General features: G+C 39.8%; 1 protein-coding gene across 19 annotated transcripts in view; it reads left to right on the plus strand.

Moving 5' to 3' along the window:
• The window catches only part of FGGY (FGGY carbohydrate kinase domain containing), a 448,818-nt gene that overhangs the window by 331,587 nt on the left and 90,323 nt on the right, over window positions 1-26,908 (plus strand). For 18 of the 19 annotated variants that reach the window (XR_009965693.1, XR_009965694.1, XM_062623156.1 and 15 more), the window contains one exon: window positions 2,201-2,289. The exons of the other annotated variant lie outside the window; for it this stretch is intronic. Coding sequence is in view for 15 of the 18 variants with exons in the window: in XM_062623156.1 (XP_062479140.1) it covers window positions 2,201-2,289 (89 nt within the window). In the remaining 3 variants the exon portion in view is untranslated. Of the gene's footprint in view, window positions 1-2,200; window positions 2,290-26,908 lie in introns of those variants that run through there. 19 annotated transcript variants of the gene reach the window in all.

Genomic DNA, 26,908 nt, shown 5'->3' on the forward strand with positions numbered 1-26,908 from the left:
AGAAACCCAGGAAGCTTTAGAAGCTTTTGAAGAACTAAACTCAGAGAAGACAGATTCTTTGTCTGATCGAAAACTAAACAAAATTTTGCCCTTTTTTGTACTTACCCAATTGCATCTTAGTTTCTGGAATTCAGTTTCTGTTGCAGTCAGTTTCTGGACTTGTAAGATTTTGGTTTGATATCACGCAGTATCTGAATTCAGTTGTAGAGCCAAATAGTATTTCTTAAAATGGAATTATCTTTTCTCTTAGTTCAGCAATTCTTGATACTGCATGTAATTAATTTTTTTGCTCCAGATAACTGATGGCAGCTTTTAAAATGCAGATGATTTAAATTATGTTAGTTATTGACAGTTTAATGAAGAATTGGAAAACCAAAGCTTTGGCAAGAAAAGCATAATCACAAAGCTACTAGGACATTTGGTAAAGTACTTCGGCCTTCTGCTCAGCTGTGTACCACAGGTTCTTACCGGGTTTTTGGGGAGTAGAGGGGAAGACTTGGAGTTGCCATTGATAAAGCTTATGCTGTTGAGATACTATTAGCATTTAATACTTTTACTTGTCTGAAGAATCATCTGCCTCACAAATCTTGTACAAGAGACTCGGCCTGAACTTATGGAGAGTAGAGGAAAAAGGTAGGAACTGAAAGCTAGAAGACAAGAAGTCAGATAAATCATCCTTGAAATTTCTTGAGTAGAGATGAAGACCCACATAGTTTCCCACCTCATGCCCTTCTGAAATATCTCTCTAGCTCTGCTTTGGCCTGCTGGGAGCTACTGTTGACCTAACTTGTGTTCTTGCTGAGACTATGCCATCTAGCAGAGCTTCATGGCCAAAAGACCCCACCTAGGATTTGTGTTTCTAGTATAACACCTGCTCTTAAGTGAGATCACTTCTCACTTTTTCAATTATTTAAAAAGCTGGTGGAGGTTTCCAATGGAATCTTATCCTCCTCTGGAAGTCTGATTTGTGCACCGTGTGATCAGCAGCACTGACTTCTGTTTGGTTTTGATATTCTTTAGTTATTTGAATGTGCTGAGGCCAGAGGTGGTATTGTGTTGCAGGACAGTAATGCTCACTATTTATGTCACACTGGAATATAAAGTCACTTTTGGGGAAACTTCTCCCATCTGTCATCATCTGATACCTGTGGAAGCATGGAGATTGTTTTTAAGAATCTGCACTCTATCATAAGCTGAACTCAGACTGAGCTTTGGAGAGCGAAACAGAGAAGAAAGCCTGGCCCAGATGATGTGACCAGCATCTTGTAATGAACTACTTGCTGTCTGCACCACTAGCTCTCTGCAGAGTATAATGTTGGGAACTCTCTGTAAATGATCTATCTTGGTAGAAGAGTGGTTTAGGAGTTTGGAAATAGCATATGTCTATCAGGAGCTTGTACAGATCATACTCTTAATTGGAGGGTTTTCCTGTCACTGTCTTCAGTTATGCCCTCAACTGAGGAAATAATGTTGAACCCCTTCAAATGGGAACTTGGGCATTCGTAGTGCTTTGTGTGGTGGTGTGTATTCAAGGAAATTTTGAGGAGGGGCAGAGTTTGCAAAGATAAGCTTCTGTTAATTGTTCATGTGAATTCCTGGGCACGCTGTGGTGGCAGTTGTGGGTTATAGTGTGGATTTAGAGCTGGTTGTTACTGGTTAATCCAGGCAGTTGAGAGCTCCTGCGTATCCCAGCTGTGGAAAAAAGCTTCATTGAAAGTTTACAGGTTCTTAAATGCTTCAGTCATGCTTCAATCATGTTGAAATACATTCAAAAGCTTTGTTTTTGTGCTCACAGAGCTGTTTTCTTCTTATAATTCAGAGATACTAAATTAAAAATGATTCATTTTAGGAAATGGGGAATTCTTCAAGCATATATGCCTTGAGAAAGTTGTCTGTTGACTTTGAGACTTCTGTCATTGAGCAGCTGAAGAGAAACTGAGAGATCCCCTGTTACTGATCTGAAACATGTGCCTCCATGAACTCTGCATGGGAAACTTTTCTTACCATCAGTGTGTGGTGGAAAAGGCTCAGTTCTTGAGGCAGTAAATCACTGCAAAGCGAGCAGAGCAGACTGGATGATAAGAATATTTGGTTTGGAAAAACTCATTTTTACATAGATGTCAGGTCTTTTAAATGGCATTAAAATAAGGACATCATGCCTGGTCTCTAATATCTGTATTTCTAATAACTGTTTTGTTAGAACCTGCAAGAATCATGCTGGGAGAAGGCAGGCCACTTCTTTGATCTTCCGGATTTCTTATCTTGGAAAGCCACAGGTGTCACTGCAAGGTATGTTAATTACAACAGTATGATTTGGTGGTCTTTGTCTAGTTGCTCATATGTGTTTCTGCTTTAATGCGTTTTGACTGGACACGCTGTGATGTACATCTGTCTGTAATTCAGCCTGCTCCAAAACATCTTGAACCTATCTCCTGCTTCCATCGTGCATTCCTGAACACAGTTGTTCCTGTGAGCAGTGTAATTCACAGATACACTGTGTTGCTACAACTGTCAGTTAATTGCTCTTGTACTCCATTTTGGAACATAAATACGATTGCTGTAGTTACTGTGAAATATGCTTTTAATAATTCTTTGAAGTCTCTTTTTGTTGACAAATTTCTTGACTTTTTTGCGTATTGGAGGAAAACACTGCTCTGTGGGAGGGATCTGGTAAAATCTTGTTTAAAATGGTCACTGCACTGTAAAACACAGCAGCTGTGCTGCTCTGAGAAAGCATCCTAGAATACTTGCTATAGTCTCAAAATTGCTATGAGAAAACCCCTTTAATTGATTAAAGTGACCAGTAAGTGAAGTGCATTTGCAACTGAACAAATCCTTGTGAAAAGTGAGGTATTATGTATTGAAAATCAAGTCTTACGGACCAATTACATGCCCAGCTCAGTGCAGTTCACAGTTATTTCCATTGCAGTTTGTGGAGCTGAAGCTGTGCAAAAATTAGGCTAAAAAGCAGATTGCTCACAGGATAGTTTTAGTCTCTCTGGAAATGGAAGGTACCTTCATATCAGACACAGTTCTTTTTATTTGAGTGCTCTTTCTCCTTAGTTAGTCTCCATGATTGACAGCTACTGTTAAATAGCTTGCATTGTAGAGCAGGGAAGTGCTATGTTTGATTTGAAAAGTGATGAGATGAGTTGTGCAAAGACCGGCTTGATTATAATTGAAAGGCAGTATCTCAAAACTTCCTTCCTTTGGACTTCCAATTAAAGCCTGTTGTCTGATGTATAACTATGAACTGTGTTACAGACAAACAACTCTCACCCCAGAGCAGTCCTGTTACCTGACCCAACTCTAACTCTAAGAGGATAATTCCCAGGCTCCCAGATGAAATGCCATGCAGGGTCTCTGTCTTGTGAAAGTACTCAAGACTTTGATGTAGACTTAGCACCCTTTGGTCAGGAGGTTTTAATTTGGCTTTGTGGCCAGATGATGATTAATAGATGGGATAAAGTGTGTAAGCAAATCATTAAATGTTCACCTTGTGTTAATGGACACCTTTTGCTAGTGGCTGAAGAAGCTAAAATAGAATATGCTCAATGAGAGCTTGGTGTCAAATATGATTTGAAATCTATCTTTTAAAGCAGGGGAAGTAGTTTCAGAGAGAATGATAATACATTTGAAAGGGATCTCCAATATTGCTGAACAGAGTTCCTGCTCTTTCCAGAGCCCTCCCTGATCCATAGCATAGTCTGTTTTAATAGTGGCAGCCATACTATAGAAAAGAAATCCCTTTCTCTGCTCTTCCCTCCCTCCATCTTTCTTGGCCTCCAACCTGGTGTAGCTAGTAGTAGTGTTTGTCTGTTTGCTGCATGTACCTCTCAGTGGTTGTAATTTCTCTGAGGTCTTCAGGAAAGAGGTGTTTCTTGGGTGCATTGTTAGTGCCCAGTACTGGAGGACCCTAATTGCTCTAGAGAACTTCTGTTGCAATAAATACTACTAGTAACAGTGAAAGATAAAACTGATCTTAGGAACTAATGATTGTATTCTCTAGTGCTCATCTAACCTTTATAGGAGTAGAGTCTGAATTCCTGAGATTAAAATTATCAGCCTCCTCTACAACCTTTGTATGCAATCAAAATGTATAGCAGAAGGTTTAAAAGGCAGGAGAGGGGGTGTGTTGGAGGTTAGAGTATGATAACAGAGTTCCTGTCTCCTGTCCCTTGTAATTTAGAAGGCAGTGTTATTTGTGGGTGTGAAGAAGGGAGGAGAAGGAAGGGGTAAGAGTAGTGCTATGGACTTCATGTAGTGGTGCTGTCAGCTGGTGTCAGGCTGTCATGGCTTGTGGTGGACTCTGGGACTGTCTAAACTGAGTGAAGCTCAGGTTTTGCTTTGGAAGTAGGTCTGAGAAGCAAGGGTATAATGGTAGTAACAGCTCCTTGGTCTTGCCTGGCTTTGGCTTAGTATTCTTAGCTGTAACTTTCTAGAGGCAAGGCAAAGAATCTCTCTTAAAAAGAAGTTTTTAATCATTGATGAATGTTGGGAAAAGACTTTTTGGGCAAGCTTCCCCCACCCTTTGGTTGAGTGTCTTCTGTTTTGAATAAAATAGTTCCTTGTACATCCTACTTTGCTTCCTTTAATGTGCTCTCCACAATTAAGCCCTTAGCTTTGGCTCTAGTGAAATGTTTTCTAGGGTAACAAAGGAGGATAATAAGGACAAGAACTATTTTGTTGGCATCAAACCTATTTTTATTTCCTCCCCCTGCTCTCCTGCATGCAGACCTATTTCTTGGGAATTCTCTTGTAGTTTGGTGAAGTAATTTGACCTCCATATACTTATAATACTGGGGAAGTGTGAATTCATCAAGTATAAGATTCCTACCTTTCTCCCATTGAGCACAAAGGAGCCTTTCACAGGGCAGGACACAGTGTTAGTCACTGTGAATCATTCATAACTTGGCCCTGATAAATGAAAGATTTTGTTTATTAAATTTGTTTTGGTGATGGGGATTTTACCAAAACAAATGCAATTCCAAGGACACTTCTGCCCACATTGAAACTGTTACTCTTACTTCTTTACATTTTTAAGGGTCTCTTTAAAACAGTTTGTATCTATTTGACATTTAAAATCTATGTATAGTCTTTTTGACTTCTGGGAGATTACTCAGTGCACAAAGTGTCTAAGATCAGGATCTTAAGTGTTTGAAAAGCAGTTTGTGATGTGTGCTTCTGTGTATGAAATGGTTTGTCATTCACCTTTAATTCTGCCAGCTTGAACTGAATTCTTCTGAAGTGTTTTTCCACTGAATGTGTAATAAACAGTAAATGCTTCTTACCTCAAAGGTGGAGACTCAGACATATGATGAGACTTTTACTGACTGGCTTTGAAATTCCCTTATATCTCACCAACATCCATCACTTGGAAAGGATAAAGTCCAAATTGTTGATTCCCATTGTTCTTGGAAGATTGTTGCCTGTAATATTTCCTATTAAAAAGAGTTATTTTTTTATTTCTCCTCCTTTGAGTTGATGAAAGACCATTGAATTGTTCTGAATGAGCCAGGCAGCTGACTCTTCTGCATGCAAAAAATGTTACTGACAGCTCTTTAGTTAAAATAATTAAAACTTTGGGACTTCCCAGCTCTTGCTTCCCCAAGGCTTCAACAATGAGGATTGGTTTTGCCACTCAAATGCTCTGTTTTCTTATTTATGTTGTGGAAAGGAAGAGAGAGCAGTTTTTTCACAGGCACATTTGCAATGCTTTGAAGAGGCTCAGCACTTTTACTCATGGTGAGCATGACTCATTGCTCTCTTCCACCCACCATCTATAACCACTGATAACTTTTCCTTTATATGGTATTTTGGATAAAGCTATCTGAATAAAATCTAAATACCTATCTGCTTTAGTTACAGGCTACTGTGTTATGAATGGAGAATTCTTACCAGAGAGGCACATCTGCAATTTTACTGTGTTTCTGAAGTCTAGTGAAGGATTACATTGCAGATAAGAATATGGCTGAGCTGTTAAACTGGGTAGAATTTACACACAGATGTGTATTTAGATCCAGCATCTGCTTCAGGGCCACTTCAAATCACAAGCAGCTCACTGGAAAATTAGAGAGTGCTGGATTTACATGGTTTAAGACAAGCTGTAATCAAGGAGAGATTAAACCTGTGGAGGAGGATTTGGAAACATAGGGAAGAATGTCAGGCTGACATTGTGGAGGTAGAGAGAGTCCAACATGATGCTACAAAGCACCTTCCAAAATTACTCCCCCAAAAGTTGGAACAAACTGAATATTTGTGCAGGCTAATGTCATTACACTCTAGATATGTAAATAGCTAGAGAAAGTAATGTATTATCTAGGAGAGAATTCATTTCATATATGAATGTTGACCCAAGTGGAAACACTTGTCTAGTCAGTTTTCAACTGCAAGCCATCATGACAGAGGAGAACGTGTAACAGAGATTTAGATACTTGTGGGGGACCTTTTGTAAATGATCTTCTTCCAGCAGATCTCAGGATCATGAATTTCTCCATAGAAAATCAGTTTTAGAAGAAAGAAACTCATACTGTTACGGTAATTACAGACTACAAAGTGAAAGGCAAATGCTTGCAGTTCATAAAAAGCATTTCTGGGAACTACATAACTAATAGGTGTTGTAGTTTCTTATCTATATCTCTGTGAGAGTGAGTGACATCTTTTAAATATACAGAATATTTTCAACAGGAAGATACCTTGACAAATTGTTTTCTTTCATTTATGAGAAAGAGGCTGGTTCCTTGACCTGTGCATGTTTAAATAGCTGACACTTTACTGTAAGCAGTGAAGTCCTTAAAGTTTATTTGTAACTTGTTGTCAGTTGCTTATCATTAGGCCTAGAGGTGGCTCCGTTGCACTGATCGAAACTCCTCTGATGTTAGTGGTGTTGATGCAGAATATGCTGGGATAAATAGAAGTAGAGTCTGGTCCATGCTGATTTACCACAATTGGAGTTTTTAATAAAGCATAAAAGCTGCAAAGATGCTTTTGAGTCCAAGAATCTGGATTCATGTCCCCTGTGTGATTTGGAGAAGTGAATTAAATCTCCATCTCTGGAGGTGTTTAGGCAGCTGAATACCTTTGAGGATTTGATCCTTATTCACCCCTGTATTTGTTTTTCATCTGTTAAACTGATATGTGCATGCACTCTTGTGAGGTTGCTTGTTTTACCCGCTCGTTGTGAGGTGTTTCATCACTGCGGTTAGACAAGTCCTCACCAAATATTTTATCCAGATAGGCTGGAAAGTGTGAAAAGAGAGAGTCTGGAAGAGAACCTTGTGTTTAGAGGCCCTGCTGAAAAACAAACTGGTGTGAGTTAATGGTTATCTGAAGGATGCCTGTCTCTTTTTAAAGGATTGGGCAATCCTTTCACTGAGATGTGGTAACTGAAGCAGCACAGACACCAGTTTTTTGGGGCCAGCTGCCCTTCCCTTCCTTCCTAGGCTTGCCATGACTAATGTATACCCTTTGGCTGGGCTTCTGGTGTTTGGCTTCTTCTTGTTTATGTTTTGTGCCTATTTTGTGCCTGGTCTAAAAATCAGGCCTCTTTCTGCAAAGAAAGGGGCTAGGGAGTATTTCAGAAAGCTTTCGTGATCAGCCCTGCAGCCCATGTGGCAGTGACGGTATCCTGAATTGCACTCGGGTGTTGTGTCCTGTTTATGAAATGAAACCCAAGACTTCAGACTTGCAGACTTGTTTGGAGAAGTCTCTGGAGAAGGGAGAATTATCTTGAAGGGCTGGTTGGGAGGGGAGGGATGGCTTTTTTGTGGATTGGACAAACAAAGTACCAAGAATTTCTTGTCATGGAGCCAAAAGCAAGTGTCCCTGTGACGGTGCCTTTGCCAAACAAGAGAATTCCACTTCTATCAGGCTTTTAATAAATTCAAACCATGTCCTTTGGAGACTGGGGACACACAGACTGATCCACTGTAAAAAATAGGAAATGTAGAGCTGGAAAAGTTATCAGGACTGTGAAGGGCAGGTGCAATGAGGGCCATTACTGATAGATTTTACTTTGTTTTTATTCAAACCCAGCATGTCCTTGAGTCTGCAGTGTGATCTGAAAGAGCTCTGTGTGCTACATAAGAAAATTGTTAGCAGGTCTCGTTCATGTTAGCCAGGAAGCACACAGGCAAACAGGAAGCTTTAGCTATTGTTATTGTACAAATGCCCTTTACAAAATATTAGCAAAAGAAGCTTAATGTGTTTTCCACAAGAACAGGAGCCCTTGAGAGTGTTCTAACTGTATTTGCAGAGCAAAGAAAAACCGCATTGTCCCTTTGCAGCAGCTTTGACATACATCGAGACGTTGCATTTCAGAGGCTTGCATTCAGATCTTCAAATATTTACTACTTTGCTTATTTTTCTGAAAGATGTTAGGATCTTTAATGAGCTGTGACAGTATCTAGCCCTTCATTTTCTGTTGTGTGCATTTGCTGCTGCTAAAAAGAAAAGTCAGCTAGGTCAGTATAGAAAAGGATTGGGGGCAGGCGCGGTAGTAGATGTATTACTGGCACCTTGCCACAGAGACAGTGAACTCTGAGCCAACCATGAAGTCATTTTGAACTCAGGGAGTCTCACTAATCCAAGGCAATGTGTCTTAATTTGACAAAGCAAAGGCTGCTTGATAAGCAACCCCCACTAGAAATGCTGTTAAACGGGGGTGTTTGTAAGTTTAGATTGTGGACGAGAAATGTGGTGATCCGAAAGGAATCATCTTGTTTTCAGGTTCTTACTCCCCGAAGCCCAAAGGCAGGCTTGGCTCTGTGCTCCCCTGCAGTTGGGGCTGTGCAGTGGCTTGATGTGAAATTTGAGAAACATATGTAGTTTTCTATTTCAGGAAAATGATCTCAGGGATTGAATGTGCATTTTGTTGGCTGTTAAGCTCTGATCTTGCCTAGTGTGGTAGTTTGAGAGTGTGTGTATATGGGTGAGTGTGTGTGTGTCTGTGTGATGGTTAAGACATTCCATAGCACTTAAAAAAAATAACAATGAAAAAATAATCAGAATTCATATATTCATTGCTGTTAAAGGTCTTACTTCTTCAGTCCCGAAATGCAGCATCCTACATCATAAGAAACCTCTTAAATAAGTACACACAGAAAATGTCTTTATTTTTTCCATAACAGTCATTAGCATTTACTTGAGCTGATGAGTGGCACAGAGACAAAGTTTTCCATCGAGGCAAAGGAGCTGTGTTTAAACAACCCTTTCATTGTTGAACCTGTGCAGAAGCACTCGATATAGGAACACTGTAATTATTAGCTTCTCTGAGGGGCAGATAATAATCTCCCCTTAATAAAGTTTGCAAAGAGATGGGTGGGAGTCTTTGAGATCCTGCTTACTGACGTGCTAACTAATGGTGGGACTGGGTAACTGGGCTTCACTGGAGCTGGAGCCAGGGGGGAGGAATGTCAAAGGAGGTTATGGCCTTAAATTCTAAGGAAAGACAAGGCTGAAAGCACAGAGTAGTTTGTTGTCTTTCAGTTCTCTTCATCTCATTTGTTCTGCAATCATCTCTGTTCTCTTCAGATCCAGGCTGGGTGTTCAGGGGTGTATGTTTCTTTTGCATTAGCTTCCGTGAATGCCATCAGGGATCAGACCCTCATGAACCTCAGGCATGTTATAAGCAATCTGTCGTCTTCTTTGAACTCTTCCTTATGTGAAACGCCATGGAAAGCCAATGCAAAGCTTGTCCCTTGTGAGATTGGGTCTCTCTCCAGCAAGAGCTGTGTAACAATTGCTTTCTTGCATAAATATGAACCAGATAGGAAACTAGGCGTGTTTGTGAGCTCCTGGGTCATTCATGTTTCAGTGTGCACTTATATAATGCATGCATTCACAGTAAATTCTTACAAACCGCCCCCTGAAAACAATAACATTCCTGGAGTGCTCTCATCCAGTGAAGGAAAAGAAAGCTATGTAGCATGAAGTCTGTGTTTTGTATGTATACATATAATGCTTAAAAGTATTAGAACTCACTTAACTTGATTATTCCATAATGGGCTTTTATATTTTGGTATCATTATTTAAGGAAAAAGCCCACCTTTATCCCCTCTAGTATCTTAGGTATGAAAATCTTAGTAAATTCTGCTTTAAAATGCTGCTTTTAAGTAAGAAAATGGCATTCTTATTTTATAGACAGGAAAAGAGCTGTGTAATTTTGAGGGTAACGTACTTCTAGGTGTTTAGCTGGGCATCCAGCTTTCTGTCTAACTAGCAGTGAGAATTAGGTGTCCTATTCCGTAGGCTTTTTCACAGATCACACTCTAAATTATTTATTCTGGACCAATTCTTCCTCCAGACTTTCCAAACAAATGCTTTTCACCACTGGAGTGTTCCTCCTATCCCTTTCCCTGTAATACATGGCTGGAACAACAGCCTTGGCATGGAAGGCAGTTTACTTACACGTTTGCTTTATTTTTGTTGGCTGGCTATCTTGATCTGTTTAATGTCAGTAACTTTCACTGGAAATTCTCATCGTGCTTTAAGATGACACTGATGGTGTCAGGGTTGATTTACATTATCTCTTTAAAGTAGCATTAGCTTGCATAGGGCTTTTTCCCTTATTTGTTTTAGCATTCATATTATCCAGAGAGGAGCCTTTTAACTGTGAAATGTAAATAACCTGACAACGAAGACTTCAAAAGAAAATGATTCCTAGTCCATGGCAGTGACACCAGTTTTGCCAACTCCGTAACCTTTAAAATAGTGTACTTTTATGCTTGACCTGTCATCTGCCTATAAAAATAATCTTAGATCAATGATACAGTGCTTTCAAGAATGTGTCTAAAGAAAGCAGACACTTCTGCGTATGCATTCTGTCGTTTCTTGGTTGTGGTAGACCATCTGCTGCTTTAAGTAAGAGCTGGGTATTGATTTGGTGTAAGTGCCTAGCTGTGCCTTCTACTTACATTGAGATAGTGAACACTTTTCCTGTAGCTTGCAAATTGATGTTGCCAGATAGCGAGTCCAATGTTATATAAATATATAATGTGTTATATGAAATCACCAAGGATTTGTTTTTTCCTTCCCGTGTTCTTTATTCCTCTGCCATTCCATTAAGCTGCTCATTAGATGAAAGGTTGTAATTCAGTCTGCAGTGGATGAAATGTATATGTACTTATGGAATCAAAGACATTCCAAGAAAGGTTGTTTATTTTCTTACTACCTTCTTTAATTAAATCTCAATGGTAGGATTTTGACTGACTTGAGAGACACAGATGAAGCAATCATGATTGCAGTGTGATACAGCAAAGATGACTGAAGTTATGCTTACTGCTTGTCAGACCCTGCATAGGAATCTTAATTCTTCTGTGGGTAGGATAGTTGAAATTTCAGACTCCACCATGGCTGTTCGTTTAATGTGAAGTGAAGGGGAAGTTCTGTGTTTTATGCTTTACTATCAGATAATATCTGGGGTTTATGTATGTTTAGTTCAGGTTGTTCACACTCAGCTTTAAAGTGTCCCTGGAGCTGCTAATCTAAGTTAAAACCTGTGTTTGTCCACTTTAGTTTAGTTTGAGTGCTCGATTCAAGATTTGTCAGCCTGAGTTATGAGCTTGCTGATGTTCTGCAGTATAGATACATCCTTGACCTCTCCTGAGTGGGGATTTGGACACAACAAGCATTCCTCAGAGAGCCTGTCCCTGTGTTACCCGGCGAGCTGCTGTCAGCTCAGAGCCCCAGAGCTGTGGCTCATCCCTCCCAGGCTTCATGTGCCAATGTCTCTCTGAGCAGAAGGGAGTCCATGGAAAGTGGCCTGGAAATTGCCTCTGGTACCCACATACAAGGAATTTCTGTCGAAGTGGGAAATAAAGTAGGAAAACCCTTCATATTACAAAAGCTGATTGGGAAAAATGTATCTGAAGATGGGCAAAAAGGCAGATACCTCTTATGTTCAAAACCTTCACCACCCCTAAAACCCACTTGCATTTATGCATATGTAGCACATGCCATTAGATGAAGGAAGGAGCCCCAGCTTTCATTCACTGTAGTTTGAAACTTACACCTTTGACACCTTCCACCCTCATTTTCCTCTTTCTTCTGAGGGATGAGGCCAGATCTGCACTGTAAGGTGCCTTTATATTTAAAGTGATGACAGGGGGCAGACCATGCACAAAATACATATAAGACTTTTCCTGGAGTTTCCATCTTCTGTGAAACTGTACTTGGGAGTTTCTGTTGCTTGTTTGTTAATGTATATAAAATAGCTAATACGGGATCTATTGGGAAAAAACAATGTTATAATATAATCTTACTTTCAAGGGAAAAAACTTGGGTGTGCTTCTTGTCTAAATGGAAAAAGTAGAAGTGGTGTTGTCCTTAGCTCCTTGAACACAGCATCCATATGCAAGGTTAATACTGCATATTGCTTTCCTCTCCCCAGAAGGAAGAGGAAAAGGGGAATGTGTTTAAGAGCAGGATATACCGTTGCCACCTGCCCTTCATCTTTATCCCATTCCCTGCTGCTCAGCCCTCTTTCCTTCTATCCCTGAGCTCTGTGGGCATGCCCAGAATCAGAATCATAGAATGGGGTTAGGGTTGCGAAGTACCTTAAGATCATCCAACCCCCTACCTTGGACAGGGGCTAATACTAGACAATGTCACCCAAGACTCTGTCTGTGTGCAGTCTGGATTTAGAAGGAGCAGTTGTAGTCTCCTTCATGAATGGTATTTTCCAAAGTCATATTGGGTAATGTTTGTCCATGATCTGTGTAATTTGAATGTATGTCTCAAATGTATGTCTCAAAGACAACTTAGAACTCTTGAATGTTCACCATTCCTCACACTGGTGCCCCAGTAGCACCAGGTATCAATATAACAGGGGAGCTCTCTGGAGGGATTCCAATTGGTTTCAGACTTCCTGGGTTTGTATTCTTTGTCCTGTAGCAACTCTTCATTTTGTGTATAAGGGATAGTTCATAAACAGATGTTGAAACTCAACATGGTGCCTGAAATTTCCTGCTCTTTCTGACCTGTCTGTAACAACACAGACAATCCCTATTTACACAGGTTAGTTCCACTGGTAATCTATCCAGATAAATTTCCTGTTAACTCCTTCAGGTTATGTCTCTTTAAATGTGGATCAAAGGAAAGTTGTACCTCCTAAAATACTAAGAGTCAAGAGATTCCTAATTAATTAAAGTAGATTCTCATTTACTTTGGCACAAACAGAGTAAGAGGGAGAGAAAGGAGGAGGGAGAGTAAAAAGGGTGATGTCCAAAATGACAGCCTGAATTTCCTTGTAGCTCTAATATCTGTTATGCTGATGGGAATCACTTCAGGCTGATCTCTAAGGCTTCACTCGCTATCTCAATTACATTTTGGGTTATCTGGAAGGGCCTCTATTTGTGTATGTGTGTATGCACACATGCGTGCATAAAATAGGGAATATGGTTTGACCTTATTAAATTTGAAACTCTGCTTGGAGGAATATTGCTCAAGAAAAACCACATCAGGCCAAGCATTTGAAAATGCAGGCTGCTTTAGAGAAAGCAGTTTAATATACTGAAGCCTCAAGCCATCTACCTCTGCTCCTAAGAGCTCTACCTGAAAACTTCCAGGGCTGAATAAGGTTTGAGGGGGGGGGAGTTAATCTTTCTACAAGAAATATGAGTCTGATGTTTTATTTTCTTAAAGTCTGAACTCCACAGAACTTTTTTTTTTCCCGAACTGTTTATCCTCACTCCAGACATGAACCTTGGAAAGGTGGCAGAAAAAACAAACAGCTGCTGTGTTTTTGGGCAGTCTGCATTCCTTTCAACTCGCTGAGATCAGACTTGTGCTGAGATTTTCAAATTATTTGTCCTAGGGCTTAACCACTTTCACTCCTGCTTAAAAGGCAGTGAGTTTGCCATAGCGGTGCTTGTGAGAGCTGTCATGCAGAGCCTTAATGACTCGAGAACTATGAATATATGATGTGTTCTTAGGGCTTTTTATTATTGTTTCATTCCAACTTCACCTCCCTCCCTAATCATCTTTCCAGTTTTGGACTCCAGCCCTTTCTTAACTTAAGCATTTTCCTGAAGGTGTTCTAGGGAATTTTGTTTTCATTTTGGTTTTAGGGGGTAAATTTGATGCATATAAAAAAGTTTTTAACGGACCAAAGTGGATGTAATAAAATAAGACTGTCACATTCCCATGGCCCAGAGTCGGAAATTATCTTCTGCAAGTTTGGGTTTCTTTCCTTGACATGTGGCAGACAGGAAGAGGAGCCATTGGTCCCATGGTGGTGTTTTGTGCCTTCTTTGAAGTCTCTAAAATACGTTCTGTAGAGTCTGATGTAAGAGGTGAAAGAGTCAGGACAATGCAATACTAAAAGAGTATTTGCTCGTACCAGCCTTCCAGTTTCTGAAAGGGGCGTATGAGAGGGACTCTTCATCAGGGATTGTAGCAATAGAATAAGAGGTGATGGGTTCAAACTAAAACAGGGGAAGTTCAGGTTAGATAAAAGGGAGAAGTTCTTTACCATGAGGGTGGTGAGGCACTGGAACAGGTTGCCCAAAGAAGTGGTAAATGCTCCATCCCTGGCAGTGTTCAAGGCCAGGTTGGACAGAGCCTTGGTTGACATGGTCTAGTGTGAGACATCCCTGCCCCTGGCAGGGGGGTTGGGAACTCAGTGATCTTAAGGTCTTTTCCAACCTAAACTATTCTATGATTCTATGACTATTTAATGGTTGAGGCCTTCATGTGAGGCCTTCTACTGGTGCCTTGTAAGTAACCTAAATCCTGAGCATGTCTTGCAGTCCCCTCCTCTCCAATTCGTGGAACTTCCCTGAGTAAAGAGATTGCTTGTACCAGATCACTATTTTGTGATCCTGGGCAGGATGCTGAGGCCAAACGTGTGTTTACTAGCAACTAGAGTTAATGGAAAAAACAAAACAGTCAGTGCAGTTCTGAAGGGCTTTTCAGTTAACCATGTTCGTCCTGTTCTTTGGGCTTTTTTCCAGCAAAGCACTTAGGCACGTGCTTAAAGTCAAAGCATGTGCTTAAGTGCTTTGCTGGTCTCGGTCCTTTATGTGCTGTCCAAGTATGTTGGTATGAACAGGCTGTTGGTTGTATCAATGTTTGGAGAACTGTTCTTACACTGTTCTTTGTACTCCTCTGAACTTTTTGCCCGTTTACAGCCCTGTAAGATAATTTGTGATTTCAGCATGATACAGGTAATATTTTGCATACAGTCTGTATGTTATTGATTGAGATTAATTTGCAGTGATGATGAAGAAGTTGTATATTTGGAGAAATCAAGGTCAGGCAACCCAGAGAAGTTTCATCTGATGCCTTGCTCCAGCTGCGTAATCTGGCGGGTAGCACATGTTGTATGACAAGTGCATCTTCAGACAGTTAACATACTGCGTGTTTAGGCCATGCTATGAGACATTATTCCTTCTCCCAGAAAATTCTCTTTAACAAGGTGCTGCCTTTTAAGTGTCACTTGCTGTGAGATTTTGATCTGGATGTTATTTGTTTGTTTGTCTGTCTATTTCTGTTTTTCATTTCTGCAGTCCACAGTTTTATATCTCTGATTACTGCAGGACAGCACGTCTTGTGCTGTCCCTCCTCCTCCTCATTCTCATATCATCCGTGGCAAGTCAGGACAGGAGAACTCAGTTAAATTCAGACCTTAGGATTTCTGTCTGCGCCTTCCAGCAGCAAAAGTTGCCTTCTCACCTTTAGAGCCATCTTAGAACATCAGCGACTTAATTTTCTTTGTGCTTTTCTTTGTCAAGGTGCAAAGCACTTTACACTAAGGAAAAAGGCTTAATTAAGGAGGATGTGCAGCCTGATATTGCTGACTTAATTGCAGGAGTTAGTAATGACTATCTATATAGAATAAACAAAGCACAAAACTGCATTTGCTTATGCAAACAAGTGACTTACGTAAATGCTTCAGTTGAGGTCAAAGCCACTCTTCGTTCAGGTGAGGTTACTCACACCTAACTCTTTGTAGGAGCAAGCTCATAGATAAATAATAATTTGAAAAATTGCATTTTAAAAATTGTTCTTAATTTCTCTCACATAAAAATGTCCAGAGTTTCTATGAAGAAGTCATCTTTTAATTCCATCATTTCATTTGGTAAAACACACATTCTTGCCTTTTTTTTCCTTCATTAAAAGGATATAAAGCACTAAAGAGGGAATAAAGCATTCTTTCATAAAGCATTCTTTAGTTCTTCAGACAGCTAACAGGATTTCGAATTGACTTTTAGTTCATTCTTCTCTGTGCTTGCAGCATTTGCAAGTGTATTTTCGGCAAGTAAAATTCAAGTATCAGGAAAGGGAAAGACAAATACTTAGCGTTGTTAGAACTGCATGAAAGGGTTCATTAGTTTAGAGTAGTGGTAAACTCCACCCTTCTGGTTCAACCATCACCTTTCACAGTGTTTAGTGGAAGGCAAGCTGGGGCATTGCCTGGCTTACCTGGGAGGGTTAGCTCTGTCTCTGAGAGAGCTGTGGATGTTCATTCCCAGATGAAGTTGTTTTCAAGATTTAAATGAATGTAAAAACCTCATTCATGTCCACCTTCCTTGTGTAACAGGCTACAACATCTGAAATTAGAAGAGCAACATCTTTCTTTTAGCCACTCTTATAAGAGCCCTTGGGTTGATGTTTGATTGTTATAACAAGTTAAAGTGGTGGGTCATTTTGTCCAGTCTCTTTTACAATGGCAGCAGTAATTGTTTCAGAGGGCGAAAAGGAGGAGGGTATCCTAGAACTGACAACACGTTAACGTCCTTCTGGGGATAGTTCTTCTAAATCGTGCTCAGTTAATGAGGGTTTATGTTCCCTTATATGATTCCTCTCTATCGTTATGGCTGGAAGCAGTCTAGATATCATGTAATGTAGTGGGTTTTTTCTTTTTCTTTCTTTAGTTCTTTTCCTGTTAAGGTTTTTGTCCTAGCAATACCTATATCTCTGTTCAATTGCATAATGATTGCTTGTATTGTTTGAATGTTTTTATTGTTGTATTCTTAGGAATAGTGACATTTGATTTATCTACTCTGGCGCCTTCATTATTTTCTCTGTTGATCTGCCATCCCTCTCCCTACCGATGTTATAAGCTTGTTGTTTTCTTTATGGAAATTTATGAATGCTTTTACTCACTTCTGTTACCTGTTTCAGTGCTCTGTGTAGTTCTACTTGGTGGGGTTTTCTTTGCTATGCAAACAGTACTGTTGATCTCCTCACTTTTGGAGTTTTTACATCCTGTTTTTAACACGAATGCAAGTCCAAAGAACTGTAAACTCAAGCCATTATTATTATTAAATACACTCTAGAAATAAGTGCAGTGATGTTGTTATTTAAAATATTAAAATATCAGCATATGACGTGTATGTACAGTACAGCATATGATGTGTGTGAAATGAGCTGTTTTGCTTTCCCTTTGATTTAAATGCCTTAGCTTAAAAACTAACCATCAGAAATGTTTTTGAAAACCTCTATTGATGACTGTACATTTTGATCAAACATAACTAATATTTAGGAATGACTGAGGATTTTAAGAGTATACATTGACTGAACTGATTTTTGTGACAGGAGGTAACAATACACCTCATTGCTAGTATAGGAATCTCTAACATGCAATTTCGATTCAGGTGCGCATGGCAGCCAAATCCTGTCATCCTAATTCAAGTAAGACTTGAAGGTGGTTTGCCTGAGTAAAGAAGGAGGGCCTAACACTGGCGTTTAGCATGTGAAATTGGATCAGTCTACATCAAAATGTAGTTATTAAAACTTTCTTCTACTGCAGTACTCTTGGCAATTTCCCTGCTTCTGTTCTGGTTTCACTTAGGCTTTGTCTGGCCACAAGTGCATGACAGCCTAGGTTCCAGTTCAGCACAATCTGACTAAGCTGGTAAGAACTCCCATTAACTTTACTGACTTCTCTTCAGGACTCTGTCTTCACACATATGCTTAAGGACCATGCTAAATTAACCTCTCAACAGTTTTGTCTTAGGAGCAGATGTGTTATTTACTCATGAATTAGTCAAATGTGCCTGTATAATGATCTTATGAAGAGATTTCTGGACTAACAGTTCCTTCTCTCAAAATGTCAATGTTAGGGGTTGTAAGGGTGTTTTTTTCATCTACTCATTTATATGAAAACAGCATAAACCACACCATGAAGTATAGCATTGCTCGTGTGGAGATTTCCTTTACTAGTCAGTGTATAGAGTGTCAGTGTCCACTGCTGGCCAGGCATTGCCCTCAGCATCATGACACACTTTCTAAACCACTTGAAAAGTCCACAGTCCTTCCTCAGTCTCTGTGCTCCCTAAACAGGGATGTTGGATGTGCATATTCTATGTTTTCTTTTCACACAATAGAAGGATAAAGTGTCATGGAGGTAATAACTGCAATCTTCCTATAGGTTACTGATGCCAAGCCTATGGAATAATAAAGTCTAGTATAATATAGCTAAAAAATAGTAAAATCAAGTCGTTTGGAAAAGACCTTTAAAATCATTAAGTCCAACCTTTACCCCAGCACTGCCAAGTCCACCACTAAACCATATCACTAAGGGCCTTGTCTGCACCGTTTGTGATTCCTCCACTGTCCTGGGCAGCCTGTCCCAGTGCTTGTCCACCCTTTTGGTGTGGCTATGGGTACTTTCAGTTTTAATTAAGAGTTTTAACTGCCTGAAGAAGGTAACAGGAGAAGATATGTTTTTTACATACAAGCTCTTAATTGGAACAGATATTTGACTTCCTACTGCAGAGTGGTTTGCTTGAAAGAGTATAATTTTCTGAATAAATGGAACTGAATCACTGCTGATGTTGCATAATAGTAGGAGGTAAGTCCAGAGGGCAGGCTGCCGGACTGGAGCAGCTATGTCTGTGGGCTTTATTTCCAGTCTTGCTTTTCACTTGCCATTTTTTTGGATGGTTTTTATAACCTCTCCTCTACTTATTAAGCTTTTAAATCTTGCACTCAATTTTATGTATGTGGATGCTTCTTGTTACTGTCATATTTAAGCATTTAGGCTGTAGCTGTGCATAAGAAGATTTTTTGATAGTCAGCACCACAGTATCTGAATGGTGTCTTTCTGCCTGGGTCTCTGTAGTTGAAGATTTAATTCAGGGGTCTGAATAAGGTTTACTCTTTGATCCTTGGCCAAGTCACTCCATTTCTTTTGCCTCTGTTTGCCATCCTTTAAAGGAATGGATTAATATTTCCAATCCCACATGCTCTGTCTGATTTGTCTAGACAATACATTTTTGTGTCTAGGACTGTGTCTCATTATGTATTTTTCAACAATGCTGAAGACAATGGGCTTGAATCTTGGTTGGGTGTCTGTAATACAATACAGAATGAAGTTAAAATAGCAAGCTGTCTGCTGACTGTGTGCTTCCCCTTGCCTCCTGACATGGGGAGGTGTATGTGGGTGGATAAAATAGTCTTATTTTGTACTTTCTGGGCCAATTTAACATGTTTGGCCAAATGCATCCCTGATATGAATCCACTGAAGTGATTGGATGTACACAAGGGATTAATCTGACTCGATATGTTGCACTTGGGATGGGTGGTTCCCTGCAGGTCTGATGACATAACTTCTAGGAAAGCTGACTTTGAGAGTTTTTAAGTCTTTAAATCTTTTGATAGTGTGTTCCTAAGGAGAAGCGCACTTTTTTCTCTTTTATAGACTCTTACAAATAGTAAAAAAACCATCATCTCATTGTAGTTGGTGTGATTCACCTTCTGCTGTATGACTTCTTTGACATCTGCAATGTTTGATGAATTTATTTGTAGTTTTTAAAGAATGGGTTTAAATAGGTTGCAGCAAACAATCACTGTCAGGTACTTGCTTCCAATCCAAAGTAAATATGTGTATAAAACATGCCAGTTTTCTGACAGTACTTATATATCAAATGCATACTTTCACATCTCTGGCAAGATATACGAAAGTTACATTTTTAACATACCTTATCCAACAGAGCATTTTATTTGTGTGGGTTGATCCTTCAAGTCTGAATGTCACAGAAGTGGTTTTCCCAACAGTCTGTCATTAAGTTTTGAGGTTTATCTGTCTAATAAGACAACATCAATCTCATACCTCTTCTGGAGCACAGGAACCATCTACACTTTCTATTTCTTAAGAGTCTTCTGTGCTTATTGTGGTGGTAATTGGAGGTCACTCTTAACTCCAGTTGGGGTGGTCAGTAGGCTGATACTCCAGTGCTGCTTTGAAGCCTTGTTCTGCTATGTAGTCTTTGAAAATGATCCTATTGTTCTTTTTTTTTCCTTCAAAGTGGCACCCAGGCTTTAAATATAACATGGAATCCTGTCAGGGAGTGGCTGTAATCAGAGGAGATTAATTATAGATGTGGGTGTAGAAAATTGCAGATGTGAATTGTATTTTTCATACAATAAAATCTATCCCTTTAAGTAAGCAATGCATTTGCATAGAAAGTTCTGTGACTTAAAAGCCAGCCAAACCCCTCCAAAGTATTACAGCATGAACACCAAATAGTAGAGCAGGTTTGAGTTAATTACTCCTTTTTCCCCTTTACAGAAGTAATTTTAACTTCTTGATTTACTAATGGAAAGACTTTGTTTCCCACTCACTGGTTGTTGCCAAGGGCTTTGAGTAGGACTTCAACACACACACACATGGTGGTGTATGTTCAGAAGAGTCAAGAGCCCTGCTACGTGCTGTATCCTGACAGAAGACCTGGCAGCCCATGGTAATATGTCTATCTTAAAATGCCTCCTCTCATTAAAGTCCTGTAAAATCCACAAGGTTATAGTTGTACAAGAAATTGTTTTCTGCTATTTTCTTTCTGGGTATCTTTGAGAATTTTTATAATACTGAAATGGTGCAGGACAGCAAGTGGGCATGGAGACAGTCTTTGTGACGTGCTTGGCGAGTGCTTTTCTTCACATCATGCAACCTTTGTCAGAGTTGGAACTTCTCTTACTGCATGTGAAAGCCAGTCGTGGCCATATCTGGCTGTTTTATCTGCCTCGGGAGGCATGGGGACCATTTCTGTGCTTAGATCTGTAGCACAGAATCTGTAGGTTTCCCTAAGCAGTGGCAGGGGGTTGGAACTGGATGAGCTTTAAGATTCTTTCCAACCCAAACCATTCACTGATTCTATGACTCTGAAGGAGTCTGTTAGGACCATACAAGTTCATTGAGTCAGCACTGTTCAGGAAAAAAAGGAGGGAATGGTGTATCTTGTCAAACAAATACTTTAAAGACAGATTTTAAAGCCTCTGAAATCTTTAGACCATATGTAGTATTTTAATATCTTTCTTTTTGTAGTTGACACCAAAAAAAACATACTGGCTTGAAAGCCTTTGGAAAGGTGTTCTATAATCAAATATCAGTATTGTTAGCTTTCATGCATCCAGCTTATAGGTCATGAGCTGTTCACTGTCCTTTGGATTGATGGCTTTGTGTATTGGTATCTTCTACCAAACTTGATATAATGAGATATTAAAAACATCTAAACAAATGAAAAGAAAATCCAAGTAAGTTTTGGAACACTTGCTCTTAAAGGTTGAGATCTGAAGTTTAATCTTATTTCACCTGTGACAAAATTGCCATCCACCTTAGTGTTAACAAATCTTGGCACTGCATCGCATCACAGAGAAGGAAGGAAATTCATCCTAGAGTTTTAAATATGTACTTATATACCCTCTTTTTCCTCTGCAGTTTTAGTGAAGATTCCAAGGTGGGGAGAAAGCTTTGCTTTTGATGTGAAATATAACTACTTTAAAAAACTCTTAAATAGCAGCCAGACTAGTTTTTATTACTTACAATAAATATAACTGTTATTCAGTGTGTTGAAAGGATGAAGCTAATAGGATTGCTAAAGTTGATTACCATTGTTTCCTTGCTACCTTTATTGGCCAGATTAAGTCCTCAGACATGCAAAGACTGAAAGTCAAAGCCTCTGAGTGCACGTGGAATGTGTCTGCTAGTTGTCCCAAACAGGCTTCCCCACCTGTCTTTTCCTTTGGCATGCTGAGTGTTTTGTTAGAAGAAAGCAAACCCTTTTCGGGCAAGAGTCATATTGCCCTGCTGTACTAAGACAATGGGTTTGGGCAGGCAGGAATTTCATAGGCTTTGGGTCACAGGCAATAATAATAAAAAGCAGGGTGTTGCAAATATTAGGAACTTGGGATTTGCACGGTTGGGTGGATGGACCAGACCCTGACATGTTTTGGTTTGTGTACCCGCAATTGAAGAGCTGTTGAGTAGGTGCAGTGAGTGAAATACAGACTGTATCTGAAATACAGCACACCCAGGCTTACTTGGCCCTGTGGTTTAAAACTGACCTGCCTGTGAGATCTCCTGTAGTAGCTGGGTGACAGTAGGTGCAGCTCTTCTTACACCCGTGAGCTCAACCCAATGCTCTTTGATTCCCTTTAGCAAATGCTGAACATGGGCAGCATCTCATACATTTTATACGTTTCAAGACTAAATGACAAGGTGTAACCTTTTTTCTCCTATTACCTGAGAAGTATTCCCTTAGGACAACCTGCCCTCTTCCCATTTCCCCCAAAGCAGCCAAATACAACAAGCAGGCAGAGAGGTATATAAATACATGTATTTTATATATCTAAAATCTAATATATATATATAAATACCAGTGGTGTATGTGGATCTAATAACCTGGTTCTGTTTCAAAGGTCATGTATTAATGTATATGGCATTAGCCATGATGGAGCAGGGACTAATTACCTGTTTCCTATTGCTCCGTGATAACCCCTGCTGTGTTTCAGGCTCTTGTAGTACCAGTACCCAGTTCTGTGTAATATAAACCATTTGGATGCTGGATGTGTGTGTGCTGCATTTTCATTTTTTTGTCTGGACCATTTTTGCAGGAACCACACTCAGATCTGTGACTGTCAGAGCAGTGAATTGCTCGGTTTTGTGGTAGACTGTGGGGTGCATAATTTGGGAAGACATTGACAGCTTGGCTCAGATGTCAGTGTGTGAAGGAGTTCACTTGAGCAGGATTTACGCTCTGGTGTTCAATTTGTATTCAAAATCTGTTTTAAATTGAAAGTTTGCAGAACAAAAGGAAAAACATTTGATGTTGTGACAGTCACACTCCATTGTTTCAGGTCTCCTCCTTGCCATCAGAATGTCATATAGCTTTTGTAGTGCTTGATTCTTCGTAGTTCCAAATAAATCTAGCCAACAGAGCATAAAAAGTTACTTTACCCTACTGCGCAGTATGCCTTTGGGGACCTGACTATATCCCATCCTAGCTTCTGTAGGACTTGGCATTGGTGCAGCAGGTACCTTACCACCAAGTCATTGTCAGTATGACAGCCAGGTTGCAAGAACGTTTTTCATAGAAGTGACCCATTGAATTTATTGGGTGATTAAACTGTTGCACTGATACAGATGCCTGCAAAATTAGTTGTGTCCATGAGTTTAAATTCATTTCTGAGCAGTTAGGATGAATGAAGCAGGTCCTTTTGCTTTGGAATTAAGAGTGAAGCTCCACTTGCTTTAGGATGGTCAAGACAGAGCTCTCTGCCTTTAAAGTTGGTAGCTGACTCATTTTCCAGACTAGCTGGTATTGTACCAACCCTCTTGTATGGTCATTCATAAATACCTTATGGGCTCACTTTTCAGGGAAAACCTGTTTGTTTTAGTAACACCTTGTTAGCAGAACTTTTATATTAACCTATGCTCAAAATCAGGATGTCTTCCAAGAGACCACTGCAGTTATGGAATATCCCCCAACTGTATTTTGTTGTCAAAGACAGAGAATATTTTCCCAGGCAGGGCAGACTCTGCAGAGTTGGGAGTCATGTCCGTGCTTGCTTTATTCCTTTTGGAGTTTGAGAGATGGTGTCAGCAAAGAACAGGCCAAAACATAAAGCTCTGGTAATTCTTAAGTAGCTGTAGAGAAGTTTTATTGTGACCTTAATCTTAGATACATTTTTATGCCATTAACTGGGTCCATAGAGAATTTCCCATTTTTTAATGAGTATCTGATCTACTTCTCTCCAAGAAGTACAACAGAGAGATAGTACTCAGAATGGGTAGACAGTGTGGGACAAGCCACATATGAAGTAACTTTGAACACATGAGTTGCTTTGGCCATAAGTCTTAAATTGCCCTGAATCCTCTTGAAGTGGGCTTAAGTAATTGCTTCCTGACAGCATTGAGGAGTTATCTGTGTGTTCGCTACACCCTCAGTGAACCTCATGATTTTCTTAGGAGGATATATTGCTGGTGGGGTTTTCAGAATGCTGAGATTCTGGTCCTACAGGACTTCACCACATCTGCAGTCAGTCCTCAGCAAGAGCTGGGCAAAAGCTAGACAGGAATAGGTTGTGTAATACACTGTCCAGCCAAAGCTAATGGATGTGGCAGGGATTCTTTCTTTTCTTGAGGCTGTTGGATGCAAGTACAATCCTATAGTTCTTTGTAGACTAGAATTTATAAGAAACTCTGAACATAATCATGTTCCTGTTGAAAATCTGGTTTAAATCAAATAAAAATTTTCCACGCAAAAGGGTTGGGGTGTTTGTTGGTTTTTTTTTTTTTCAGTAGGAATATTCTAAGCAAAACTTTTTGTTCTGAACAGAGAAAGGAAATCTTTCATTTCATTGTCCTGGGAATATGCTTGAGGAGAAGAGTCTTCATGTTCCTGGTATTTCAGCTTAGCTAAATTTGGCCTGTGCTACTGAGGGCTTCCACACCATGTCTTTTCCGGTCCTGCATTACGTTAGGCATCTGGGAGGGGACTGATGCGTAAATGATTGCCTATTAACTCAGCACCTTTGAATCCAGTTGATCCTGGTAGTGAACGTTTGCGTGGACATGAAGGGGAACATTTGCATCTCTCCATCTGGTTCATCCAGCTTCAGCTAGTGCAAGTCTGGTGTTTGTGGCCAAATAATTGAGGCTATCCTGCCAAATAGGAAAAAAAAGGAATATACCACAGTGAATATCAGTGCTGGTTCTGTTTAATGTCTGCCCTTTGTCTCATGAAATTTAGGAGTTGTGTGAAATACAATGTTTTCTAGTAGTGAAGGCTTTCTTTGTAGGTGCAGTGATTTGGTCCCTCTGCTTCCTCTTTACCATCCTTCTGGTTACATTTTTTCCAAGTTACAAGTCATGCTATCTATCACCTTCTTGGTGTGATACTCTGGAGGAGAATTTCAGAGAGATCCCCCATAAAGCTAATATATATCTACGCTATTGGTATTCAAAAGTGGACAACCAGGAGCAAACTGTGCTCTCTACATGCGCATCCAACTCTCTGGGATACACAAATTGAGTAGCTGTGTGTAATTCTCAGAGAGCACCTCATAGGTAGGTAGCAGGGATTTGAGTTCAACACATGCAGGTTCTTTTGAAGCACATTGTGAAGTTGATCTCTTGTTATGGGCATCTCAAATCCTTTCTTGAACTGTTATCTAAGAGACCAGAATGCCTTTCTGCAGTATAATACTTTATCTTAGAGATTAATGATGTGCATAAAGCTATATTGTTCAATTAAACATGTACTTTTTTAGGTGGCAATGAGTGGTGGCAAGGGTGGAATAAGCAGGTTAAATCCCAGAGAAATGTAAAGGCTTGGACTGCATTTACAAGTATTTTGAGGTTCTTGCGACCATGGAAGTAAAAACCTGTTAGCGTTTTAGCTCAGATTTGAGGTTGATCTTCATATCAGAACCTTCCACCAACAGATCTGCCAATTCATACAGAAGAGGTGTTCTTCCCAGTTTGTGTTTTCTATATTGTATTTAAAAATTCAACCAGAAATCATCTGTCCTTCTTCTGTAAGTGCTTTGCATTTGTATATCTACACAGGTAGGATGAAAATGCTCACAGCCTCATTGCCATTTCATACTAGGGTATGTTCAGCCCAGCCATATCCAGTGAGAGAGCTCAAATATGCTGGAATTTGGTGGATTGGCAAGGGCTGGTCTGGCCCTGTTTACTCTGTCTCAGTGGGCCTGTGTATTTAATGTGCTGTTCCTCAGAGTGAGCTGTATGCAAGGATTGGCCCCTGTTTAAAACATGCTCTTTGGGAACCAGCAAGACTGCTCCAGTTTCTCTTTGGATAAGCATGGAGACAGAAGGAATTGCTTTGTGGTCTTCGAAAGTGGGGAGCTGTGACGTTTAGCTCTCATCCTTAGAGCGTTTTTCAGTGTGTGGCAATAGTTCACAGCATTGATCTAATTAGAAAAATACATGTTGAGCTGTGATGATATTTGTTGTTATTTGGTATTTACCGTATTTGGGAAAACTTGATGCATTATTGTTTCACTCTTCATGTCCAACTTTTTTGTGAAGTGATGACTGAGCATTGGAATAGATTGCCCAGAGAGGTTGTGGAGTCTCCTTCTCTGGAGATACTGAAGAGGCATCTGGACACAATCCTGAGCAATGTGTTCCAGGTGACCCTGCTTGAGCAGGGAAGTTGGACTAGATGACCTTCAGTGGTCCCTTCAATCCTCAGCCATTCTGTGATTCTGTGGCATGATCTTTATTTCAAATATCCTGGCTTTATTTTTGCTTTCAATGAGAGGTTTGAGGAATTTTTTATTTTTTTTCCCCCAATATTTTCTTCAGGTTCTAATTAGATTTCTGTGTCTGGCTTTTAAATCCTTGGAAATTGGAATTTCTTGTATCAACACTGTCATTGCTGCACTTACAGGTCATGTGCTTTTCTGATTTCAAAGCAGACACTCAACTGTAATTGTCTGATCTATTCATAACCTGTGTCAAAACTGTTTGAAGAGTAACCCTGAAATAATGCTCAGAGTATAAGGATATAAAGTATATAAGGATATAAATAGTTATCCCTATTTCTTTCCCCCACAAATCTGTAATGTTAATAAATTCTTTCATTGCAAAGAGCAAAAAGTGCACCTTTATAAACAGTAGGATTGCAGATGACATCAGCTCGCCTCTGGCTGTAAA

Source organism: Pezoporus occidentalis, unplaced genomic scaffold, assembly GCF_034315485.1.
Source record: "Pezoporus occidentalis ecotype Australia unplaced genomic scaffold, CSIRO_AGI_Poc_V1 ctg25, whole genome shotgun sequence".
In the NCBI taxonomy this organism is placed as follows: Eukaryota; Metazoa; Chordata; class Aves; order Psittaciformes; family Psittacidae; genus Pezoporus; species Pezoporus occidentalis.